General features: G+C 49.6%; 2 protein-coding genes across 3 annotated transcripts in view; both read right to left on the bottom strand.

Moving 5' to 3' along the window:
* Positions 1 to 24,664, bottom strand: part of HM13 (histocompatibility minor 13) — a 55,488-nt gene that overhangs the window by 4,098 nt on the left and 26,726 nt on the right. For both annotated transcript variants that reach the window (XM_006154716.3, XM_006154717.3), the window contains exons 4-11: positions 21,301 to 21,389; positions 18,334 to 18,419; positions 18,117 to 18,242; positions 17,314 to 17,371; positions 14,044 to 14,127; positions 8,663 to 8,699; positions 5,358 to 5,460; positions 109 to 194 (exon numbers count right to left, since the gene is read on the bottom strand). In XM_006154716.3, coding sequence (XP_006154778.1) covers positions 109 to 194; positions 5,358 to 5,460; positions 8,663 to 8,699; positions 14,044 to 14,127; positions 17,314 to 17,371; positions 18,117 to 18,242; positions 18,334 to 18,419; positions 21,301 to 21,389 — 669 coding nt within the window. The remainder of the gene's footprint in view (positions 1 to 108; positions 195 to 5,357; positions 5,461 to 8,662; positions 8,700 to 14,043; positions 14,128 to 17,313; positions 17,372 to 18,116; positions 18,243 to 18,333; positions 18,420 to 21,300; positions 21,390 to 24,664) is intronic.
* MCTS2 (MCTS family member 2) lies at positions 18,491 to 20,774 on the bottom strand. Its single transcript, XM_006154715.3, has one exon. The coding sequence runs from the start codon at positions 19,903 to 19,905 to the stop codon at positions 19,360 to 19,362; it is 546 nt and encodes a 181-aa protein (XP_006154777.1). The 5' UTR covers positions 19,906 to 20,774; the 3' UTR covers positions 18,491 to 19,359.

The raw sequence follows: 24,664 nt of genomic DNA, 5'->3' as shown, positions 1-24,664 counted from the left end.
GAAAAACGCCCCCCTGGAGACACAGGTACGAACCCCCTCAGCAGGCTCCACTGGCTGCCCACAGGTGCACCTGTGCCCAGGTAAACGCCTGCCACTGCCTGGCCTTACCTGAACATCTCTGTCACTTCTCCCTTAGCCAGGGCCACTAGGACGGGAAAGCCGATGCAGGCAGGGACCAGGTACAGGAGGGCAGGCTGTAGAGAGACACAGGCTGGTAAGGCAATGCGGAGCAAGCCTTTTGAGTCTCTTGAGCTTGACTGAGGGCCAGTGACTGGCCCAAGTTCACAGAGCAAGTCAGTGGCCGGGCCTCCATCCAGGGCTCCTGACCCTCCCTGGGAGGCAACATAGGAAACACAAAGAACTCCAAGTATGCAGGACTATAAGGCTCCCAGGAGCCTGGCTGAGCATCTGAGTCACCTGGGACACCAGGTCAAATGCACCCTGCTATGGCGGTCCTATTCCCAGAAAGCCTGCTTCCCTGGGGCTGAGCCTGGGTTCTACACTTCAGCACATGTTCAAGGGGATGCTGTTATGACGACAACGATGACACAGTTGGTGTGTGTGGAGCCCTTGATGCAGCCTGTATTAAGGTGGCCCAGCTGGTCCGGCCTGCAGAGTCTGGGCTGAGACTCCTGGTTAGAGCTGGGTTTGGCGTAAAGGGCAGTTACACTAACAGCCCCTGGCCATGGAGCACCACTGTGCAGGCACCCAGCTCAGCCTCCCAGCAGGCTTTCAGCCCACTTCCACATCCTCTGTCCTCCTTCGTAGGCGAGAAGGGCTAACACTTTGGGAGGAGAGGGGACTGCTAAGGCTCGGACCCCAGGCTTGCCAGACTCGAACACCACTTGTTTCCTTAAAGCATCTGAAAGCAGCACGTCACTCCACTGTTCAACACCCTCAAAGCTCCCAGTGGTCTGAAGGCCTCGTGAGATGTGACCTCTGCTTCCTTCTCTGGCCTCACCTGACCTGTGCTTCTCTGCTCATACTAGCCTCTCTTACATTTAGCCACAGAATCTTTGCACATGCAGTTTCTGCTGTCTGGGAAGTTTTCCCCATCTCTGCCTAGTTTCCTCCTCCTTCACAGCTCAGCTTGGATGTTATTTCTGTGGGGAAGCCTCCACACATGGAGTTAAGTCCCCAAGTTGCACACTCGGAACCCCCTCTAATTCTCCTGCACAGCATCCCCTGGCAATTGGTAATGAGCACCCCTGTGCCCCGCAGACTGGAGCCTCTGTCCCCTGCTAGGTTGTGAACTCAGAGAGGGCAGGGTCATCACTGCCTTGTTCACCACTGCATGCCTAGCACTCAGGAGATGGTCTGGCAGGCCAGCCCCTGGATCTCACATGGCCAACTGCATGGTTTGGGTCTGGGATCCTGTGGCTTGAGAAACACACTGGATGCGTGTGTGTGCATGCCTAAAATCCCAAAAAGAGAGAGATGGAGAAGGGATGGCAGTGTGACCACTCCCTGGGGTCTGCTTGCTCACCTTCCCTTTTCCTCTTCCACTAGTGTATGTGCCCTCTGGCAAATTAAAAAAAAAAAAGGAAGCGGGGCTGGTGAACACTAAGTGAATGGCTGCTGAATGAGGGCTCACAAACTTAGGAGGGTGTCTCAGAGACAAATGAGTGAGGGCGAGACACCGTTCTTAACTCAAAGCCAGGCCTTGGCCACAGAACAAAGAAATCTCTCCTCTGTGCCCGAGCCCACTCTTCAGACTGTTTGCTGGTAGAAGCAGTAGATGGACTCTGAACCACATTCTATTTTTTACACATACACACGCACACACACACACTCCTCGAATCTAACAGTACCCTCAGTGTCAGGATCAACATTTCACTGAAAATGTTACTGAGGTTCAGAGAGGAGAAACAACTTGCCCAATGTCACACAGGGTAGGGAAGTGGCTGAGCAGCTGTGCTTCTCCCACTGAGAATCAATTCTTTGCTATGACTTCGATTTTTCCCAGAGTGAAAAAATCACAACAAAGATTCATACCAAAACCTGGGAGAGACAAACTCATGTTCAGAGGACAATTTTTTTTTTTAGAAATTTTTGCTAGAGAGAGCTAATTTGATAGCAGAGAGACAGAGACAGAAAATGAGAAATCACACCCCAGGAGGATGGCCACATTGCAATCCCTTCTTCATTCTCCTCTTGAGATTTTGGGCACACACACACATGTGCCTGGTGTGAGTTTTAAGCTACTGGGTCCAGGACTCGAACCATGGTAGGCCATGTGGGAATCCAGCAACATAACTGCTACACCATCTGCTGGTCCCAGCTGACAATTTATAGCCCTAAGTGAACTTACTAGAAAATAGTAAAGAAGCTAGAAAAAGAACAAACATTCAAAAAGTAGAAAGCAAAGAAATATTCAAAAAGTTGAAATGAATGAAATAGAAAATAGGACCAGCGGATGGTGTGGATGTTAAGGTGCTAGACCCCACAAGGCTGATCTGTCTCTGGAAAGCATATGCACCCTATAGCAAAAAAGGGGGGAAAAAGAAATAGAAAACAGAACAAACACAAACGTATTTGGGTATAGACGAGAAGAGTGAGGATGAGAGGAGGGAGAAGGACCTGGCCAAAATCACACAGGTCGTCAGGATGTGGACCTAGGAGCCTCTGCTTCTAAGCCCAGTGCATCCTGTAAACCAGTATCAGACTGGGCAGAAACAGAACTTCCAGGGGGAGGGTGGGTAGAAACCTAATGCTCCCTGCCCCTGCAAGGCCTGCCTTGCTCTCAACCCCCGAGGGGCTCCAAGCTTGGGGAGGGGTTCCTCTGGGAGCTAGGATGTGGACTATTTGTAACTACAGGCCTGTGCTGCATTCTTTCCTCTCAAGGCCTCACGAAGCCTGTGTGAAGGAAGTCCATGCTAAGGAGAGGCTGGGATGGATAGCTCAAGGCAGTCAACTGCAGCAGGACTCCTGGCCTTCCAGCCAAATGGGCCTTACTCTGTGGCCAGGTAACCTTCCCTGCCTCTGTACATTCAGCACGTTATACCTGACTGTCCTAAGGGCTGTACTAGGGCAACCTCTAGCTCTCTGGCATGGAGGTTAAATAAGTTGAAGGCCATACGGGCAGAGGTGGTGACTCCTACCTGGGACAGTGCTGGCACTGGAACTGCCTGTGTCTTGGAGAAAAGTGCGGGATCCCATGGAAAAGGTTCTCCCTATCTTGGATCCCCTTCCTAGGAATGATTTTTCTGAGATGTCAGCTTGGAAGACTGGGGAGAAAGGCTGGATTGCTCCTGCGGCCAGGAGGCCAGGACGCCATCCAGGACCTAGGCTGATGTGCCATGTGATCAGGGGAAGTCTTTCTTCTCAGGGATGCAGTTTCCTCACAAAGGAGAAGGCCTCTCCCCCTGTATGTGGGAGAGCTCTGATCTGAACGGGAGCCTCTTCAGTGTCCAACCTGGCAAGGGCAAGCCCGCCACCTGCTGGCTGCTGGGGGAATGGCTCTGCTTGACATCTAACGTGGCTGAAAGCTGGTGCAGAGACCTCTCAAAAGCCTCTAAACGCGTCCCCAATCCAGACCCACTCACTGTGACCCCTCACTCCGCACCAAGAGCATGTCATCTCAGCTTGCATAGCCCAAGGTCACTGGGAACAGAAACGAGTAAGAGATGGTTCCCCACTGGTTCTTGGTTTCTCTACCTATAGGCAAGGGGACTGTTGACCTTGTGTAAAATAGGAATAGTAAAAGTATTTCATCTAGGGGCTGGCAGGTGGCATGGTGGTTAAGGTGCTGGACTCCCATGTGGCCTACCACAGTTTGAGTACCAGACATAGTGGCTTGCTTTCTCACTTTTCCTCTCTCCCTCTCTCTCTCTTTGGTGAATGCATGTGCCTATAGCAAATCATAAATAAATAAATAAATAAAAATAATAATTTTTTGATTTTTTTTTTTTAAGAGGTTTTTGCTACAGGGCGCGCGCGCTTGCCAGAAAGACAGAGAGAGACAGAGAGACAGAAAGCGAGAAATCACCCCCCGGGGGGATGGTCACGTTGCAATCCCTTCTCCTCCGTTCTCTTGGGATCCTGGGCACAACACGCACATGCGCCCGGTGTGAGTTTAAGACACTGGGTCCGAGATGCAAACCGTGGTCGACTACGTGGGAGTCCAGCAACATAGCCATTACGCTAACTGCTGGTCCCTTTGGAGAGGTTTTTGCTATAGGGCACATGCGCTTGCCAGAAAGACAAGAGACAGAGAGATAGAAAGCAAGAAATCACCCCCCAGGGGGGATGGTCACGCCGCAATCCATTCTCCTCTTGGGATCTTGGGCACGCACGCACATGGATTGAGTTTAAGCCACTGGGTCCTGGACTCGAACTGTGGTCAACTACATGGGAGTTTAGCGACATAGCCATTTTGCCAACTGCTGGTCCCAATAATTATTTAAAAAAAATCATTATTTTAATTTATTTATTTACTTATCTTTTAATTTAACCAGAAAGGGACAGAGTGAGAGAGAAAAAAAAGGAAAAGTGGGAAAGCAAGCCTCTAGGTCCGAGACTGGAATTGCGGCTGGCCATGCTGCCTTTCTCATGGCTGGGGCGCCAGAGTCGGGCTTGGTTTTCATGCTGACCCAGGCCTGAATCCTGGCTGCACCACAGACTTGCTGTGTGGCACCAGGACTCATTTCCTCATCTGTTCAGAGGACCCTCATGAGCTCAGCGCCTGGCATGTGGGAACAAGCTCTTATAATTTCTGGTAGACACTGGGGTAACCCCATTCCTTTCACTCTTCCCTCCTCCAGGCCACACTGCCAGCCCTGCACCCTCATGCTATACTGGCTCACTGAGTGGCAGCTCAACACCCAGTACTCCTCTTGGTAGAAGGCTGCAGAGCCCGCACAACTTGGAGAGAATGGGGAGGAGAAGCCCCAACACCCTACTGCTTGTCTGGTAGGCAGGCGCTAGGCTCAAACAGCCAACACTCACCCCAGTCCCAGTCTTCCCACATGTCCCCACCACAGAGCCCGAGGAGCCAAAGCCTCTCTTTCCAGGACTCCTACAGCAGTACAGCCATGTGATCTGGCATGACTGTGGGTAAAAATCTGCTAAAAGGACTCGGGGAACTTTCTGCCCACCCCCGTCCCCCTGATGAAGGCACTGGGCACAACTACTATGCTTTTTTCCTTTCTTGCTAACATGCTCGGGCTGCATGGGAGCAGTGGCAGCCGCTTTGCCACCCCAGGTGAAAGACCAAGATAATCACAGACGTGATTGCTCTGACACCACCGGGGAACACCCACCCCTGGACTGCTTGTACGTATAACTAATCAGCCCTTCCTAAGCCCCTGTCATCTGCAGTGAAGCGTTCCTGACATGCTGAGAACAGTCCTGCTCACCTGGGCGTGCTTGAAGATGTGCATGATGAAGATGGTAAGGCCCAGGCCGAAGATGTAGGCTGCAAAGCTGGTGTAGAAGTAGGTATGGGTGTTCTTCTTCAGGCTGCAGGGCAGGTGTGGGGAGAAGGGAGGAGGGTTAGATGCAGGGACTGGAGCAACAACATTCTTTCTGAGTAGGAAGAGATGGGGACAACCGAGGAGGGTGGGGGTAGGGGTGACTGAGAGCTCTGACTGGGAATCTGCAGGTGGGCATGCACTCTGGTACTATCCCCAGCCATGCATCTTTGGACAAGTCACCTTCCTTCTCTCAGAATAAGTTCACCGTGGAAAACCATGAGCCCATCTCCCTAGTAATTATGGCTCTCAAACACTGTAACAAAATAGTGGTTTTGAGACTTCAGCTAGTGTCAAGAGTCATCTGGAAAGCTTGTGTAAAGAATACAGGATCCTAGGTCAAGTCCCTAGGATGTCTGATCTAACAGGTCAGAGGCAAGACTCAGGAGTCCGCATTTTGAAAAACTGAGGTGAATGTGATACAGGTGAGTCATGCTTTGAGACAAAAACTGCAAAGGTAAGTGACGACTTTGAAGCATGGTAGATCTAATAGCTCAGTAACGGGCTTATGGGGCACTAAGCAGATCTGGCTGTGTGGATAAAATGCCAATGGCTTCTTGGAGGTGATTCATCCAAGAGCAGTTTCAGAAAGGATGGACTGCAAGCTCCCAGGCATTGCCATTGTGTGATTCTCCTTTATTATCTATTTATTTATAACAATTATTTTATTTATTCCTTCATTTTCATTTTTTAAATGTGACCAGAGAGAGACAGAGGGTGAGAATGAGAGAGAAAGGAAGTGAGAAAGCAAGCCACCAGATTTAGGACTCGAACTCTGGTCAGCCATGTGGGAGTGTCCAGCACCTTAAGATCTAACAGGTCAGAGGCAAGACTCAGGAGTCCGCATTTTGAAAAACTGAGGTGAATGTGATACAGGTGAGTCATGCTTTGAGACAAAAACTGCAAAGGTAAGTGACGACTTTGAAGCATGGTAGATCTAATAGCTCAGTAACGGGCTTATGGGGCACTAAGCAGATCTGGCTGTGTGGATAAAATGCCAATGGCTTCTTGGAGGTGATTCATCCAAGAGCAGTTTCAGAAAGGATGGACTGCAAGCTCCCAGGCATTGCCATTGTGTGATTCTCCTTTATTATCTATTTATTTATAACAATTATTTTATTTATTCCTTCATTTTCATTTTTTAAATGTGACCAGAGAGAGACAGAGGGTGAGAATGAGAGAGAAAGGAAGTGAGAAAGCAAGCCACCAGATTTAGGACTCGAACTCTGGTCAGCCATGTGGGAGTGTCCAGCACCTTAACCACCACGCCACCTGCTGGTCCCCAGTGACTCCCCTTTATGATGCCTGCTCTATACCCTCTGTGTGCCCCCCAGTACCCGGACTAGTGCCAACTACTATGGACCCAATCAATACTTATGCAATGAATGAGTCCTCTGACCCCCTTTTCTCCTTGTCCTGGCTGCTTCTGAGCCATGCACTGCAAGTACTTTGGGAACTATCCTGTTACGAGGGCTGGGGTGCAAGTTAACCCCTGCAGGAATGTTGCACCCATTCTGGAATTAGCTTCGGGGGTGCTGGCAGTTGTATCTGTCTCCAACAAATGGTCTAGGGGATTCTTTGGGCCTCTTTGTATTACCCCTGAACAGCTAATGGTAGAGCTGGTAGGCACAGACGTGCCTCTACTTACAAACTGGCCAGGTCCCTTCCAAAAGCTGTCTGGGAGCTGGCAGGTAGCAGGGAGCTTAAGGCAACTGAGTCCCACAAGGCTGAATGCATGGTTCGAGTCCAGGACCTGGTGGTTTGAGAATCATGCTGGGCACGTGTACGTGCGTGCCCAAAATCCCACAGAGAATGGAAAAGACACTGTGGCATGGCCATCACCACTGAGGGGGTGATTTCTCACTTTCTCTCTCTGGTGAGTGCATACACTCTATCGCAAAACTAAAAGGAAACTGGGACCAGCAGTTAGCGTAATGGCTATGTTGCTGGACTCCCACGTAGTTGACTGCGGTTCAAGTCCTGGACCCGGCAGCTTAAACTGATGCCAGGTGCGTGTGCGTGCGTGCCCAAGATCCTGAGAGGAGAATGGAGGAGAAAGGATTGCAGTGTGGGCATCCCCCCCTAGGGGGTGATTTCTCGCTTTCTATCTCTCTGTCTTTCTGGTGAGCGCACGCCACTTAAAGCAAAAACTTCTAAAAAAAAAAAAAAAAAAAAAGCAAAAGCAAAAGCAAAAGCGGTCTGTATGCCCATATGTAAATGAGGTCTGACGCAGAACTACATAACCCAGTGTGTGTTGAGTGGGTAATGGTGAAGTTTCATGTGTAAACTGAATTTCAGTGATACTAGTACTGAATTTCCCATCACCACTGTTAACATCATTACTGGTTTTTTTGGTAGTTACTGGACATGAGGAGATTAAGGAAAGTTCACAAACCATTTCAAAATTAAGTGCACACAAAGTATGTCCTCATGGGGTGCCTAAGCATAAAACAACGAAGCAGCTGCTTGCGCCACCTGCTGGTGGTAGGCCCAGTTGCATGAACTCAGATGCAGCCTTTGTTGTTTTAAATGAGTGATTCAGTTGGCCCTCTCTTCCTTCTGCTTATTTTCTACACTAGACTGAAAACATTTCTGAGTAAGGAGTGGGCAGAGGACAGCTGAGGCACCTGGGACACAGTGACTCGACTCCAGCTGATAAAAACTGATGACGACGAGAACTGCAGCTGTACTCCTCGGCTGAGGTCAGCCCGTGCTCAGCACTTGCTCTCCAGATTTCCACAGCAATCCTGAGGTTGGAACTCTGGTTTACCACAAACTTACAGACCAGAAACCGGAGGCTCAGAAAGGTCAGGCCACTTCCAAGGTTGCACAGTGAGAAAGCATGATGACCAAGGCCAGGACCTCTGGGATTAAATATCTTGTCTGTGAGTCTTAACTTTCTACAATACTTTTGGTCACATAGCATTTGAACACTCAGAACTTCAAAATGCAAAATGCAGATAAAATCAGAACTGCTTTGGCTTCAACAGGGGTGAGGGAGTCTAGTCCTAGGAGATGACTCCTGTGAGCTCCTGAAAGCCATTGGAAAATCCATGAGAAGCCCAGACCAGGGCAGGTCCTTTTGCATACCATTGCGTGACTCTCCTTTATTATTTATTTATTTATAAAAATTTATGCATTTATAAAATTTTAAAAAATTTATAAATGTATAAATTTATAAAAATTATTACCTGATGTCAAAACGCAGCAGCAATGCAATGAAGATCCCTGCAGGGAGAAAGCCAGGGTCAGAGGGTGGCAGAAGGGCAGGAGGGTGAACTACCTTAAGAGTGGAAACGGGGTCAAACCCAGTTGTTTCTAGAACAATCACTGAGGACCAGGGGTGTGGCCAACAATGGAATCCCGTTTCTCTGCCTAGAAGGTGATGGCCTGAGGATCTTGCTTTGGCCTAGGACCAGGTACCTGACAGCACCACACGATGTCATGGCAGACCTGCCCACATAAGTGGTTATTGAACTGAGTGCCTACTAAGTGCCTACTTACTCAGGCACTATGGGTAACACAGGGTGAGCAAAATCACTGTCGTCACAGAGCTTAGTCAAGGAGGCAGGAGACACATGCTGGGACAGACCTCACACAGAAACGTGTATCAATGCAAGCGCTCAACTGTGAAAGGGCACTTCCTGTGCCATGGGAAGGAGGTTGGAGAGGGAGTAGGGGGAGGAGTAGGAAGGGGCTTTCTCTGAAGTGACACCTGCCAGGGAGAAAACAGTGTGTGCAAAGATCCTGAGGAAAGAGGGCTTGGGCAATGTGGCTGGGACTGAGGAGCCATCTCAGCTCAGGGCAAGAGAAGCAAACGATGGAGCAGTGATGCACGGCCCCAGAGGATGCGGAAGGAATTGTATTCACTCTGAGAAAGAGACACACTGAAGAGTCTGAGCAGGAGAGCCACCTACACAGGCTCAGCAGAAGCCCCCAGTGGCAGCTGGGCTGTTAGAGCTCTGAGAAGAGCAGGAGCAGGTACACAGCATCAGGTTCTACAGGGGATCAGGGGAGGATGGTCAGCCTGGTCCACCCAATGAACTCCTATTCACCCTTCAAAACCTAGCCCCTGGTGCGCCAGGAGCCTCAGTCCTTGAGGCATAGCAGGACAGGGCAGAGGCTGAGTCTCAGGGGGCAGACTCTCAAGAACAGAAATACTCTGAGCTAATCAGAAGCATATACTGGCAGGGCCAGCAGGTGGCGAAGTGGTTAAGGTGGCTGGATCCCACATGGCACACTGTGCAGTTTGAGTCCGAGATCTGATGGCTAGGAAAACATGCCGGGCACATGTATGCATGTGCTCAAAATCTCGAGTGGAGAATATAGAAGAGATTGTGGAATGGCCATCACCCCAGGGGTGATTTCTCAGTTTCCCCCTCTCTGCTTCTATCTCTGTCTCTCTAGAGGGCAAGCACCTATAGCAAATTAAGGGAAAAAAAAAAAAGCACCAACTGGCAACACATAATTGATTTTTAAAAAATAATTATTTGGCCAACTTTATTATGTTTTAAAAATGTGCAGGACCAGCAGATGGCATAATGGGTACACTGCTGGACTCTCACATAGCCGACCACAGTTCAAGCCCTAGACACAGAGGCTTAAAACTCACGCAGGGTGTGTCTGCGTGTGTGCCCAACACCCCAAAAGGAGAATGGAGAAAAAGGAATTGCAGCATGGCCATTCTTCCTGGGGGATGATTTTTTTGCTTTCTGTCTCTCTGGCAAGTGCATGTGCCCTATAGTAAAAATCTCTTTAATAATAATAAAAAAAAATTGCTATAGAATGCATGCACTCATCAGAGAGAGACAGAGACAGAGACAGAGAAAAAGTGAGAAAGCAAGATACCAGGTCTAGAATTTGAACATGCAGTTGCCCAGTGCCCTAACTACCATGCCACCTGCTGGTCCCTCACCATTAATTTTTTTTTTTTTTTGGGGGGGGACAGGTTTTTGCTATAGAGCACGTGCACTCACCAGAAAGACAAGAGACAGAGAGACAGAGAGCAAGAAATCACACCCCTGGGGGGATGGCCACGCCACAATCTCTTCTCTAATCTCCTCTCGGGATCTTGGGCACGCATGCACACCTGCCTGACATGAGTTTAAGCCATTGGGTCTGGAACTTGGACTGTGGTCGATTCCATGGGAGTCCAGTGATGTAGCCATTGTGCCATTAGTTGGTCCCACCATTAATTCTAAAGAGGAAAATAAGTCAGTCTTCTGGGAGACTATGAGTAGGGAGTTTGTGGGTGTAGGGAGATGCTTTTCTGGAAACAAAGCCGAGAAATGAGTGTCCCCTGCTGGCTGTATCTTACAACGGTTCTCCAATTAATTTAGGGGCCAGGGCTCTGCCAGGTCCTTTCACTCATAATATTTTAGTTGGTCTTCAAAACAGTGATCCATCCAGACTCCGGGAGGGTGCAATCAACATAAATTCATTGTGACTGCTGAAAGATGTGGTGAGCTATATGGGTGGGAGGGAAGGAAGATATGCAGGGATGGACTGTGCATACCTCAAGGCCACAACTATGACTATTAGGAACACTGGAGACATTTGTGGGTGCCTGTAGTGGCAGACCATCCTTTGGAGAGTGAGGCAAATGCTTTATCTGACTCCATTTTTTTTCTTTTTTTTTGGGGAGAGGTGTTTTCTTTTTTTTTTTTGCTATAGGGCGCATGCGCTCACCAGAAAGAGAGAGAGACAGAAAGCGAGAAATCACCCCCTAGGGGGGATGGTCACGCTGCAATCCCTTCTCCTCCATTCTCCTCTTGGGATCCTGGGCACGCACGCACACGCGCCCGTCATGAGTTTTAAGCCACCGGGTCCGGGACGTGAACTGCAGTTGACTACGTGGGAGTCCAGCGACGTAGCCATTACGCTAACTGCTGGTTCCCCCTGTTGCTATTTTTAAAAGCAGTTCCCAGGACCAGCAGATGGCATAATGGTTACATCGCTGGACTCCCATGTAGCTGACCATGGTTTGAGTCCTGGACCTGATGGCTTGAAACTAATGCTGGACATGTGTGTGTGTGTGTGTGTGCATGCCCAAGATCCAGAGAGGAGAGACGGGAGGAGAAGGGACTCTGGCATGGCCATCCCATCTAGGGGGTGATTTCTTGCTTTGTTTCTATCTGTTTCTCTGGCTAAGGCATGTGCCCTATAGCAAAAATCTCTCCCCTCCCCCCCCCCTTTTTTTGGAGAGATTTTCACTGTAGGGCGCGTGCGCTCGCCAGACAGAGAGAGACATAGAGACAGAAAGCGAGAAATCATCCCCCAGGGGGGATGGTCACGCCGCAATCCCTTCTCCTCCATTCTCCTCTCGGGATCTTGGGCACGCATACACACGCGCCCGGCGTGAGTTTTAAGCCACCGGGTCCGGGACACGAACCGCGGTCGACTACGTGGGAGTCCAGCAACATAGCCATTACGCTAACTGCTGGTTCCCTCTCTCCTCCTTTTTTAAAGAAAGGTTTTTTGCTATATAGGCATGTGTGTTTGCTGGAAAGACAGAGAGACAGAAAGTGAGAAATCACCCCCTGGGGGGATGGCCACGCTGCAGTCCCTTCTCCTCCAGTCTTCTCTTGGGATTTTGGGCACACATGCACACTCACTTAGTATGAGTTTTAAGCCAGGTCTGGGACTCGAACAGCAGCTATGTGGGTGTCCAGAGATGTAATTACACTATCTGCTGGTTCCCCATCTTTTTTTTTTTTTTTTTTTTGGAGAGATTTTCACTGTAGGGCACGTGCGCTTGCCAGAGAGACAGAGAGAGACATAGAGACAGAAAGCAAGAAATCACCCCCCAGGGGGGATGGTCATGCCGCAATCCCTTCTCCTCCATGCTCCTCTCGGGATCTTGGGCACGCACGCACACGCGCCCGGCGTGAGTTTTAAGCCACCGGGTCCGGGACACGAACCGCGGTCGACTACGTGGGAGTCCAGCGACATAGCCATTATGCTAACTGCTGGTTCCTTTTTTTTTTTTTTTTTAAAAGAAAAAGTTCCCACAGAATAACTTTGTTTGCAGTCAGAGCTGGCCAGAGTCTTGGTGCTGGTTCTTTTTGTTTTTTTTGGAGGTTTTTTTGCTATAGGGCACATGCGCTCGCCAGACAGACAGAGACAGAGAGACAGAAAGCGAGAAATCACCCCCCAAGGGGGGATGGTCACGCCGCAATCCCTTCTCCTCTCGGGATCTTGGGCACGCACGCACACGCGCCCGGCGTGAGTTTTAAGCCACTGGGTCCGGGATGCGAACTGTGGTCGACTACATGGGAGTCCAGCGACATAGCCATTATACCAAGTGCTGGTTCCCGGTGCTGGTTCTTACTGGTGTGTGAACTCGCATCAGTTCCTTTTCTCCTGAGCTTCAGCATCCTCACTGGTAACCAGGGAAAGCCTCTGCTTCATTCCCGCATGTGATGAAAGCATCAGACACAAGTGCTCTTACCATCCTAGGCTATCCAAACAGGTATTACTTCCTACGCTAGGGAACGAGCTGGCTTTGCACTCACCAGAGGAGAGGAGAGGAGAAAGCACCCTCATGGGGAATGGTCTCCCTGCAATCCCTTCTTTTCCACGTCTTCTACCTTTCAGGATTTTGAGCATGTGTGCACAAGCGCTTGGCATGTTTCTCAAGCTGCTGGGTCCTGGACTTGAACTGTGTGCCCAGCCATGTGGGATCCAGTATAACCTGCTCCATACTTTCTTTTAAGCAGGCCTCCAACCCACTGGGCCCCTCAGCCTAGTGGAACAAGTATGCCCTCTGGGTGTTTGCTGCCTCTGTCCTGGGCCAAGCCCTGCAGACATGCAGCACCCAAGCCTTGTTCATTTCCATGCCCTCGAAGGCAGCTCAGCTTTGCTGTCACACTCACGACGGGTGGCCTGGATTAATGGTGCCCCAAAGGCAGGCAGGCTGTGGATGCATGGGAGGTACACTTGTGCTTGGGGCTGGGGATAGGGCTCCATCATGCCCATTTCCACAGGCTGACTGACTGGCACCCACATGTTCAAAAGCCACCTTGTGCAGGTCAGCAGGTACATGCACACATGCCCCTGCCAGGAGAGCAGGCATAGGGGCCTATCATTGTGTCCACGCATTCCCATGCGGTGTGGGTGTTCCCCTTCGAGTCGTAGCCCAGGGGAGGAAGGGTGAAGGTGCAGGCATCCTAGGACACCTGTAACACTTGCGAACATCAGGAAGGGGTGTGTGTATGTACGAGAGGGTGTGAGAGCTGTCAGGTTCCTTGAAGACTGTCACAGCAAGTGCTTTCTCACAGACTACAGATCAGTTTTTGTCATTCATGTTCAGCTTACATAGACCAAAAGCTCCATGAGGACAATCTTGCTCACCACTGTCAGAGCATGGAATGGACTGTGCTCTGTGTTATGTGCATTGCAGTGCAATCCTTCACTAAACCCTGGGCTGACTTGGGGTGGGGGTTTGGAATCACCCAGCCTAACCCCTTCCCTTTCCCCATGGGTAAGACTGTCTGTTTCATAGGAACCCCCTTTGCTCCAGGGAGTGTCCACTCCACCCATGATGTCACAGCCCCCATCCCATCAGGGTCACCTGGAATGACGATATCTCCGAGCCCCAGCATGGCGAAGTTGTCTGCTTCGAGGCCTTTCTCTAGCAGATCCTGGGGAAATACCACTGTAGGGAGAGGCAGGAGGTGAGGAACTGGCTAGTGCCCAGCTTGCCTTGACTCCTAGTCTCCTACCTGCTGTGACACTAATCACGAATTTGTGTGTCTGGGTGGGGGAGGGTGTGGGAGAGGTCAGAGGCTGCTATAGGTTGAAGGGCATGTCTCCATTTGGAATCACAGCTGGCTAGAGGGGGTTGGAATCTGGGGTCATTTGGGCCAAAGGTTTAACCCTTTATTGAGCTATAACATACCATATAATTTCAATGCCTTTTTATAGCTACAGAGCCCTCTGGTTAAATGGGATCAAGCCTAAAGCCTAGTATATAAAAGAGAAAAAAAACCACATAGGGCTGACATCTAAAAGCTCTTCTATCTCATTACACCAGCAGTATAGACAGATGGTGGCCCTGATTCTGAAGCAGGGCAAGCCTGGAATATAGGCTTCTTCTGTATTTGCTGAGGGAGAAAAAGTCTACAGGCCGCACATCTGCAAATTCCTTGCCTAAAGCCCCTCATTCAGAAAGTCTGTTGGACGGCTTGTGTGAATGAATACGGATTAGATAGAAATGCTTCGCTCTGTGTCCAGTTATAGCAAGAGGGCTGTAACCAGATTTCAGCCATAGGGCCTTGCAAGCAGGACAGTCACAAGTGAGCTTCAGGATCTGGCCACAGGGGTCTGCTGTGCAACTTTGCAAAGGTTACTTAGCGGCCTAGTCCCCCCGCCCCACTCCATGAAATGGGTATGACAATGGAACCAACCCCTAAGGGCTGTGCTGAGATAAAGTGGCGTGCACACATCTGACACCCCAAGCCTTCTCTACTGACCCAGTTCGGACTTGGTGTGAGGCAGTCCTACCAGATGGTGCATCAGGTATGGTGGAAGGCCAAAAGTCAATCACAGTCCTATTTTATGAATTCTTGCTTGACATTGCAGCAGGGGGTGGAGGGGGTGGGTGGTGGTGGTGGTGTCACATGACTCCATTCCGACCAATAGTATGGATGCAGAGATGCAACAGGGTTTCCAAGTCAGCTTGTGGCCTCCCTGAAATGTAGACATCCCTACCCTTCCACTTCACAGTGCATGAGACATAGATTTCTTTGTTCAATCCTCTCGATCCTGGCAGCATTCAATCCCGAGTGAATCCCGAGTGGCAAAAAGTATTTGTCTCCATTTTAGATGTGGAAACCAGAGAGGTTTGGAGAGATTCGGAGGTTAGGTCTCCTTCCCAAGCCCACAGTCAGCACACGGCAGAGCCAGGATTACAGCCCAGGCAGCCTGACATTAGCAGACGTGCATGTAACTATTCTGTTTTTCTGCCTCTAAGTCTAGTCCTAGCAGCAGAAGGAAATGGGTCTTCTACCCAACTCGGAAAACGAGATCCCAAGCATTGGACACCAACTATGACGGTATCACTTCCCTATTCAGAACCTTCCAATGGCTCACTTGCTGCCCGCTGAGCAATGTCCACACTTCTGAGCTGTCCCAAATCTTGGTTTTGCCCACCTCTGCCTAGCCTTTCCCATGCTGCTTCCTAAACTCAGTTCCATTCCCTCTTTGATTCTATTTTTTAAAGATTTTTTAAAAATAACTTAATTAAAGAAAATTATATTTAATTTTAGAGCGGGAGAATGAGAAAAGCAAGCTGGAGGTCCAGGACTCGAACTACAGTTGGCCATGTCGGAGTCTAATCATGGGACCTGCTGGCCCCACCCCTCCTTGATTCTTTATTCCCAGAGCCCTGCATGCATTTGGCCTTTGCTGATGGGGTAGAGATTCTAATACCCACTGCTTCTGCACGCTTGGTAAGGCATAGCATCCTTCACAACCCAGGGAAGCTTTTCCTGACACCATGGCTGGGTACTCTGGCCTCCTACATTCCCTAGGCTCACCCACCCAAGTGTGGAGAGTAACCAGTGTCCTGGCTCGTTCAGCACCTGTCCCCTAGCTCTGGAGAGCTGCCCTGCCTTATACACTTGGTTCTAGGGGTACTGCCAATTCAAACTCTGCCCCCAGGCACTGGAGATGACAGTGGCCCCAGCTGTCCCTTGCAGTCCTCATCTTTCCTATGGAAGTTGCTGACATATGAGCCAGGCCAGGCCTTACTCAGGCCAACGCTGCAACCACAGAATTCAGGAGCAGTTTGTGGCCATGAGGAGAAAGATGACCATTTCTTGATTCCCTGAGTTCTATTCACCCCAACTGCCTGCTGCCATGAGCCACTGCTCCCTGGTGCTCATTCTTCGCTGTCTCTTCTTCCCAGCTATCGGGGCTGACCAATCCTGCTCCTCTTTGAGACCTGTGATTCCAGGTGATTCTTGATAAGTCTAAGGCTTAGACGCTAAGTGTATCACGCCTTTCCCATCCCCCCTGGCTGATGGATGGAATTTGGGCCTGTGACCTGATTTTGGCTCATGAAATACCAGAGGATGCAGCGGGAACTTGGGAGAAACATCCTTCCCTGGTGAAAAAAGGAGTTTCTTCTTTCTGCTTCTTTCTGACTGGCTACATGAGGAACTGTGGCAGCCATCTTGGGACCACGAAAGAATGCTGAGGCCAGGTGGATGTTGCTGAGAACTGCTGGATGGGAGTAACTAAGTAACCTTGGTGACTCCACTGAGGGTCATTAACTCAACCATAGTCATTTTACCCTGGCCTTGCTGTAGTGTGGGGTGACAAAAATCCCCCCTTACTCAGAAACACTTATAGTTGGATTCTCTAACATTGAGAAATAATGAGCATGCTGAAGAACAAAACCAAGACAGAGTGAGAGGCTTGGGACAGAGAGCACCAATACCTGAGTGCTGAGGGGATCCCAGTGAGGGGCACTTCAGGGATCAGCATGAGGTCTCCTTTTCTGGAAAGCTCCTGCTTTGTCCCATCACAGGCTGGTTTAGACACTCCCACCCCTGTGCTTGCTCCCATTTCAGCTCATCTCATTATCACACCATGCCACACCACACCACAGCCCTCTCCACCACACTGTGACCTGGGGGCTGCAGGCTAGGGCCTAGGCAGAGGGTGAACATTCACTGCAGAGAAGGAAACTGGGCTGAAGGGATACAAGAGAGCTGGGAGGACAAAGAGGTATGTGGGGAAGGGATAAGGGAGAGGCGCAGCCCCAAATATGGACCCTAAGGGCATGAGCTAGCTGGGATGAGCAGAGGAGTTCCCCATGGTAGAGATGGCCACTTACATTTTATTGGTGCCTCAAAGGACTTGGCCACTGTTACCATCACATTCGTGCCGAATACCTAGAAAGAGAGGAGAGGAGTCTGGAGGGATGTGAGAGGCTACATGGGAAGGGTCGGCTTCCCTGGGCTTCCAACTGTGCTGCTGCCTGAGACCTATGGGGAGTGGGGCAGAGGACAGGGAGGGGCTCCAGAGCAGATCTGAAGTTGATGTGAAGTGACCACGGATACTGGTTTGGGCAACACAGAGGGGAAACCCAATAGAGTCCGGAAAGGTCCTCTGGTGGCCAGGTTGCCTGTGTTTATTCAGGGTTCTGTCCCTCCGAGGAGACTGCATTCCCCAGCTCCACTCACTCAAGGCAGTAGAGACCACCTGGGGCCACAGAAAGGGTGCCTGGTTGGGCTCACTGTGATCCCTGTGCTGACTCACAGGGTGAGTGCCTAGGTCCCTTAGCCCAGGGCTGGTAGCAGCCAGGTCACAGTGGATCTGTGCTCCCAGGTCAGTGTGCTTGTGGGGCCTGTCAGTACAGCAAAATATCTCACAACCCAATACCTTTCCTACCTGAGAGCTACTTTGAGCCTCCACTTGCTCACTGAGAAGACATGAGAGTGGCTGGAAGGTACTGGGCACGGAACAGACTCTCAGTAAGAAGTGGAATCTGTTCTCTATGGCTCCATTTTCACAGATGAGCACAGCGATGACCTGTTCTGGGGACTTTCAGTCCAAGGCAGCTGTTCTCCAGAGAGGGGAGCAGGAAGATGAGGGGGCCCTGAAGCTAGACGGCCTTAGCATTTCTGCCTGACTCACCCAGAAGACATCGTAGATGAAGAGTCCACCCAGCAGGATGCAGCCGGTGCTGACGTTGTTCAGATGCAGGAGCTCCACCCCGTTAAGGGAGAAGGCCAGGCCGAAAAGGTTGTTGGCAATCCAATGCTGAGGAAAGGTGGGAGTGAGACCAGCTTGCTGTACCCCGACCCTGCTTTATCACCTCAGCCTCCCCTCTGTCCAGACCCTTGCTACCTACCTTCCTTAGCAGGTACCAGACGCCAACGATACTGCTCAGGCCCAGGCACACCAGGTCCTTGGTGTCAAACTCATAATTGACGATCTCTGAGCAGAGAGGCCGGGTAAGTCCACTCCCCGGGGCGGGGCTGCCCCTCCCACCTGTCAGCCCCTGGACGGAGGAGGGCATGGCTGTGGGCATTGTCAGAGGCCCACAGGCCAAGGAGTTCAACCTTGGCTGGCCCAGATGGGTGGGAGTTTCAGGACAGGGAGAGCTCAACGGAGCCACTCTCAACCCTTTCAATTTCCTAGAAGAGGGAACAGAGGCCCAGAGAGAACACAGGCCTGGCTCGGGGTCAGTGTGAGGTTGCCCTGGATTTTGGAAGTATAGGCTTTGCCACCTATGGCTGGGAGAACTTAGAGAAGCAGTTTTCTCTCTGAGCTTTAGTTTCCTCATCTGTAAAATGGAACTCCAACAGTGCCTCCCTCATAGACTTGCTGGAGAGAGTAAATGAGAAAGTCCTTACAGTGCACTCAGCACAGTGCCTGGCACACGGTGGTGCTCAGCGTCAGGTGTCACTGAGCCCAGGTCTTTAGCAAGGTCCTAGTTCCTTCTGGAATCTTTCCACTTTGCCACCAGAGGAATCAAGACTGCTGGCAGCCCTAGTCACTAGCAGGGGAGGAAGAGATGGAGACCTGGAGAAAAGGCAGGAGGGAATCCCTGAAGCTGCTCTTGTGGTAGGGCCCTGACAGACATCCTGTTGTTAGACCCATCCTCCATTTCCAAACTTCCTAACAAGAGGTGGTAGAACTTGCTCAGGGTCAGATGCAGCCATTCCTTTCAGATTCCAAAGTGTAGCAGACTGCTGCTTGTCCTTCGATTTCAACTGTAACCATAACCTGATTGTTTTAAAGCATCTGTTGAATTTATTCAGCCTAAGCATAAAGGCATTGTCCTCAGGTTGTCACACACAGACACACACACACACACACACACACACACACAAAACAATATCCACATTTAGCCCAAGCACGTTCCTTCTTAAGTTCATTTGTAAGTCTTCATGTGCCACAGCCCATCATTTAAATAATGAATATTTTCAATGCCAATTCCTTTGTTGACTCTTTCAATATCTTTTGTAGACATCTTCATGACTCCAACACACAGAGCGTGCTGTTTTCCTTCTGCCATGACTGCAACAATCGTCTCTCCCCCGGCAGGGTAAAGTTTAGCTCCAGGAGAGGTTAAACCTGGACACATGATATTTGCTCCACTGAGCACAAACTTCACAGCTCCTTTATCGACCTGCTGGTGTGGCAGGATAAAGGGATATTTGTGAAGTAACCTTAGGGTTGGATAGAAGGGCCCTCTTCTTTGTCTAAAAAATAGTAATTCTCCATTTACTGTAAGGATTTCGATATGTTCGTGGCATCGGACTATTTTGACAGGATCTTTCTTAGGCATGATTTGATTAAGCCATGGTTCGATACCTGAAAATTGCTCTATCAGTTGGTTCTTAATACCCTTAATAACCGAGGATTTCAACTGGATGCAGTTGGACACATTTTCCTTTTCATCAAATTTCTTGAACATGATCCAGCGTGAACAGGGCGATGATAGGGAAGACGCCGGAATTGGAAAGAAATTGAATCGCCAAGGATCGGACAGACGCCAGCACACGAGGACCTCCGGCACTGACGACCCAAGCCGTTGTCGCCCACCGGAAAGAGAGACGGCTGGGCGTGCTTTACGGCACAGCAAAAGATGACTACTTCCGCTCCTCTGAACTCCGCGCAGGCGCTCTGCGGATTCTCCGGTGGATTACCGATTTCCGGCCAGAGGAGCCGAGGGGGTGGGGCTTGAGAGGCAAGAGAACGGTCACTCTTCCCAGTTTGCGGAATCGAAGGACTGAGGCGCGCAGCTCGTTTCTAACTGGGCTGAGCTGACTCTGTCCGGCCACACTTTCCAGCTTTCCCTGAAGCTAAATGGGCCGCTGGTATCGATGCCTCATCTTTCCTTTGGTTGGACTGTGGAGTGATGGTCGACATCCTGGACCTGGGTACAGCCCACCCCTGAGTACGGCAGAGCACAACATGGATGGGGCCTGGGACCCTGAAGACACCGTGGAACACGCTGAGACTTTTTTTTTTTTTTTTCTAATATTCAAATTTATCTGGCACTATAAGTTCGAAATGGAATCACTTAAAATCGCTGCTCCCTAGGGACGAGGCAGATTGGCAGGCACCAGTTAAGAGTGCTACTACATTCCACAAGCTTACAATTCTACAGGAGAAGAATAACCTTCCATTTGGTCAAGGCATGATAATCTTGCTGAGCATTCAGACCCATACCCTAACTGAACCTCAGGCTCTCCTCAATTCCCCAGTTTTCTTTTTTCTGAGAGGTTTTTGCTAGAGGGCACGTGCGCTGGTCAGATAGAGACAGAGACAGAAAGCCAGAAATCACCCCCCGGGGGGAGGGATAGCCACACCAATCCCTACTCCTCCATTCTCCTTTCAGGATCTTTGGTAGGCATGTGAGTTTAAGCCACCAGGTCTGGGACTGGAACCGGGTCTAGTACATGGGAGTCCAGTGACATAGCCATTAGGCCAACTGCTGGTCCCACTGGGATAGTTTTCACACTAAAAATAAATATGGAAAAAACAGGGCAGCCAGCTTATTACTGAGTGGTTACTATGAACCAGACAGTGTGTTGAATGCTTTCTACTCATTAGTTACTTGCAGGTTTATCATTTCATTTTACAGATGAAAAAAACAAAAATACCGAGTGCTCAGAGAGGTAAGGCAGTCAGTCACCAAGAGTCTCATGTCAGAGTTGGGGATATGAACTCAGGCAGGCCATGAGATTCCAGAACCCTCTTCTTCCATTGTTTGTTCTACTGGAGAACCCCAATGTTGGAGAGACAAAGGGAAGTGGAGAAGGAAGACACCCAAGGCACACCACAGAGGAAAGTGGGCAGCACTGACCTTCCTTGTTCTCCCCAGAGCCCTGCGTGAAGAGCAGCTGGTACTGTCGATTTGGGAAGTTGGCTGGAAAAAACTTATTCATGAAGGGGCTGGAAGGAAAGACAAAGCAGGTCGGCAATCATAGCCCTAACACCCCCACTCCCCCTATTTACAGCTGCTGCATCCTGGCATCCTCACAGCTGCCCTACTAGTAGGTGTTACTGTTCCTATTCTACAAATGTGGAAACAGAGACCCTCACAGGATGACTTGCCCAGGATCACACAGGCAGCCAACATCTGAGCTGTGATTCACACCCAGGTCTCTGGACTCCTAGTGATAGCTGTACTGTCTCACTGTTACCACCAAATGCAAAGCAGAGGGAGAAAGACTCATGGAAAATGCAATTCTGGGGAGAATAAGGGATTCTAGAGTCTGGCCCATGTGCCACCTATTTGAGTCCTTATAATGCATCTTTCTGACCCCCTTGCAGACCTATCAAGTCAGATGACCCTATGGTCACCACTATTCCACTCCATGATTTGTCAGTGTGCTCAAGCAACTTGGCTGGAGTGGATCAATCGCATGAATCACAGCCCCTAGTGCACAATCACCCTCACATTCACTCCTTTCATGAGGCCTCTATTGCTCAGGGCCAGCTTGGCCTCATCTCTAAAAGCATTCTGATTAACCAGCATGCTCTACTTCCCAGCCAGCCAGGGAATGTACACATTCCTTTTGGACCATCTTCAGAGCAAGATTAGCAAACTAGGGCCTCTTGGCCCAGGCTGGTCCTACAGGGTAGCAGTACCATGAGTGGCTATAAGCTTAGCTGGTATATCCCTGATGTCTGCTCTGTCACTCACCAGCCATGTGGCCCTGGAAGAGCCACTCCAGTGGCTTAATACAGGCCTCAGTCCCCTCACCTGTATGCAGAGATAGTAAGACTATTTGTTTCAAAGGGTTGGCTATGAAGACATGAGAGAAGGTAGGTGAGGTACTTAACATAATAGCACTGGGCCTTCAGGAGGGATTTAAGAACTGTAAACTTCTGTTGTCATGGTGTACTCCTCCAGTGCTGAACTCAAAAGCATTTGACATCAGATCAGACTGGTAATACTTTTTTTGTATTTTGAGAGAGGTTTTTGCTATTAGGGCATGTGTGCTCACCAAAGAGACAGAAAGAGGGAACTTGCCCCCTAGGGAGGACAGCTACACTGAAATTCCTTCTCCATTCTTCTCCTGGATTTCGGGCATGCATATACACACACCTGGTGTGAGTTTCAGGTCGTCAGATCTGGGACTCAAACTGCAGTTGACCATGTAGGAGTCTAGTGCCTTAACCACTATACCGCCTGCTGGTTCCCCAGACTAATACTTAGAGTTAAGTAAATCCAATAATGATCCTTCGAGGGACTGCATTTTTTTTTTTTTTTTTTTTTTTTTTAGTTTTGTTATAGGGCATGTGCATTCACTGGAGAGAGAGGGGGAGGGAGAGTGAGAAATCACCCTCAGGTGGGATTGGCCATGTCATAATCCCTTTTCCATTCTCTTCTTGGAATTTTGAGCATGCACACACACATGGCTGGCATATTTTTCAAGCCACTAGATCTGGGACTTGAACAGTGCAGTCAGCCATGTAGGATCCAGTGCCTTAACCACCACGTCATCTGGCTGGGAGCTCTCTCTCTTAAAAAAATTAGTTTATTTAACTTTATGTATTTATTTTAATTTGAGCAGAGAGGGACAGAGTGAAAGAGGGGGAAAGTAAGAAAGCAAGCTGCCTGGCCTGGGACTTGAACCATGGTCGACCATGGGGGAGTCCAATGTCCTTAACCACCATGTCCCCTGCCAGTCCTGGGAGCACTCTTTTTTTTTTTTTTTTTTTTTTGGAGAGAGCGATTTTTGCTATAGGGGAGTTCTCTTTTTAAGTCTTTTAAAAAATTATTTTATTTAACTTTATTTACTCATTTACTTTATTTCATTTTGACCAGAGAGGGACAGAGCAAGAAAGAGAGAAAGTGAGAAAGCAAGCCACCAGGTCCGGGACTCGAACCATGGTTGACCATGTGGGAGTCCAGTGCCCCTAACCACCATGCCACCTACTGGCCCCTCTTTAAGTCTTTGATAACTTGGAGAAAGATATGGATTCAAGAATCATCTCTGGGCCTTGATTTTCCCACACGACAAACATCCAATCCCTCTCAGACTGCAGGGCTGAGGAGTGAATAATTAGAGGACTTTATGAATAGAGATGTGACAGGTACAAGGATGGAATTGAAGCAGGCTTCTGCACCGGGGTTCTGAGGAGGCTAGAAACTACTTCAGCTGTTTGCTGAATCACTTCTGGGGGAGTCTGAAGCCAGGGTGTGTATGGTTATGAGCAGGGGTAGAGGTGGCCTAAAGAGCTGTCCTTCACCCAACCTGGCCTCTTTTTTAGGAGACTGGTGCCTAGCTTCTCAACCTGCAGAGTGTGATGGTTAATAATGAACACTAGGGGGCCAGCAGGTGGTGTGGTGGTTGAGGCACTAGACTCCCAAGTGGTGGACCATGGTTTGAGTCCTGGACCTGGCAGTTTGCTTTCTCACTTCTCCTGTCTCTCTGTTCAAATTATACACACACACACACAAAGATAATGAATGAGATTCTTTAAAAATAATGTACACTGGGTCAGCCTCGTGGTTAGAGGAGCCAGATGTTACATGGCTGTAGTTTGAATCCTGGCACTGATGGCTTGAGAAAAAATGCTGGGTGTGTGTATATACATGCATGCTCAAAATCTCCACAGGATGAAGAAATGGAGAAGGGATTGCAGCATAACCTTGCCCCACTGGGGGGTGCTTTCTCCCTCTCCTTCCTTATCTCTTTGGCGAGCACTTGTCCTTTCTGGTGATTAAAAATAAAATAAAATAAATAAAAATGTGGACTCTGGAGCTAGATCTTCTGGGTTCAAATTCCAGTTCTGCCACTTATTAGCAGTGTGACATTGGGAAAGATACTTAACTGCTCTGTGCAACTGTCTCCTCACCTGGAATATTACACCTTTCTATAATGGAATCATTAAGGAGATTAAACCGGTGTTTGGCACCTTGTAAGCTTAGCTGTGTCTTCAAGGTCAAGTAGGAAGTCTCCAGACTGATGTCTTTATTATTCTGAGGCAAGAGGGATTGCTGGATGACACAGCGGACGCGTCACGACCTGGCTGGTGTGAATCTGTGGGCAGAGGCGCCGTCTCATCATCTTCGCTCTACCCATGCCAGACCTGGTGCCTAGGAGGCATCTCGTAATGCTGGCTGCACTACTTTGAACACAGAGTTTTGTAGCAGGCAGAGGTTCTTTTGGGCCCTTGATGGCTCAAATCAAACCTAAAGGTCACTGTTTCCTGCT

Source organism: Tupaia chinensis, unplaced genomic scaffold (genome assembly GCF_000334495.1).
Source record: "Tupaia chinensis unplaced genomic scaffold, TupChi_1.0 Scaffold000418_1, whole genome shotgun sequence".
Classification (NCBI taxonomy): Eukaryota; Metazoa; Chordata; class Mammalia; order Scandentia; family Tupaiidae; genus Tupaia; species Tupaia belangeri.
This window is presented reverse-complemented; position numbering and strand designations above follow the sequence as displayed.

What these genes read in the sequence shown, in the direction of transcription:
- MCTS2 (XM_006154715.3), bottom strand. Translation starts at nt 19,905, where the DNA reads ATGTTCAAGAAATTTGATGAAAAGGAAAATGTGTCCAACTGCATCCAG.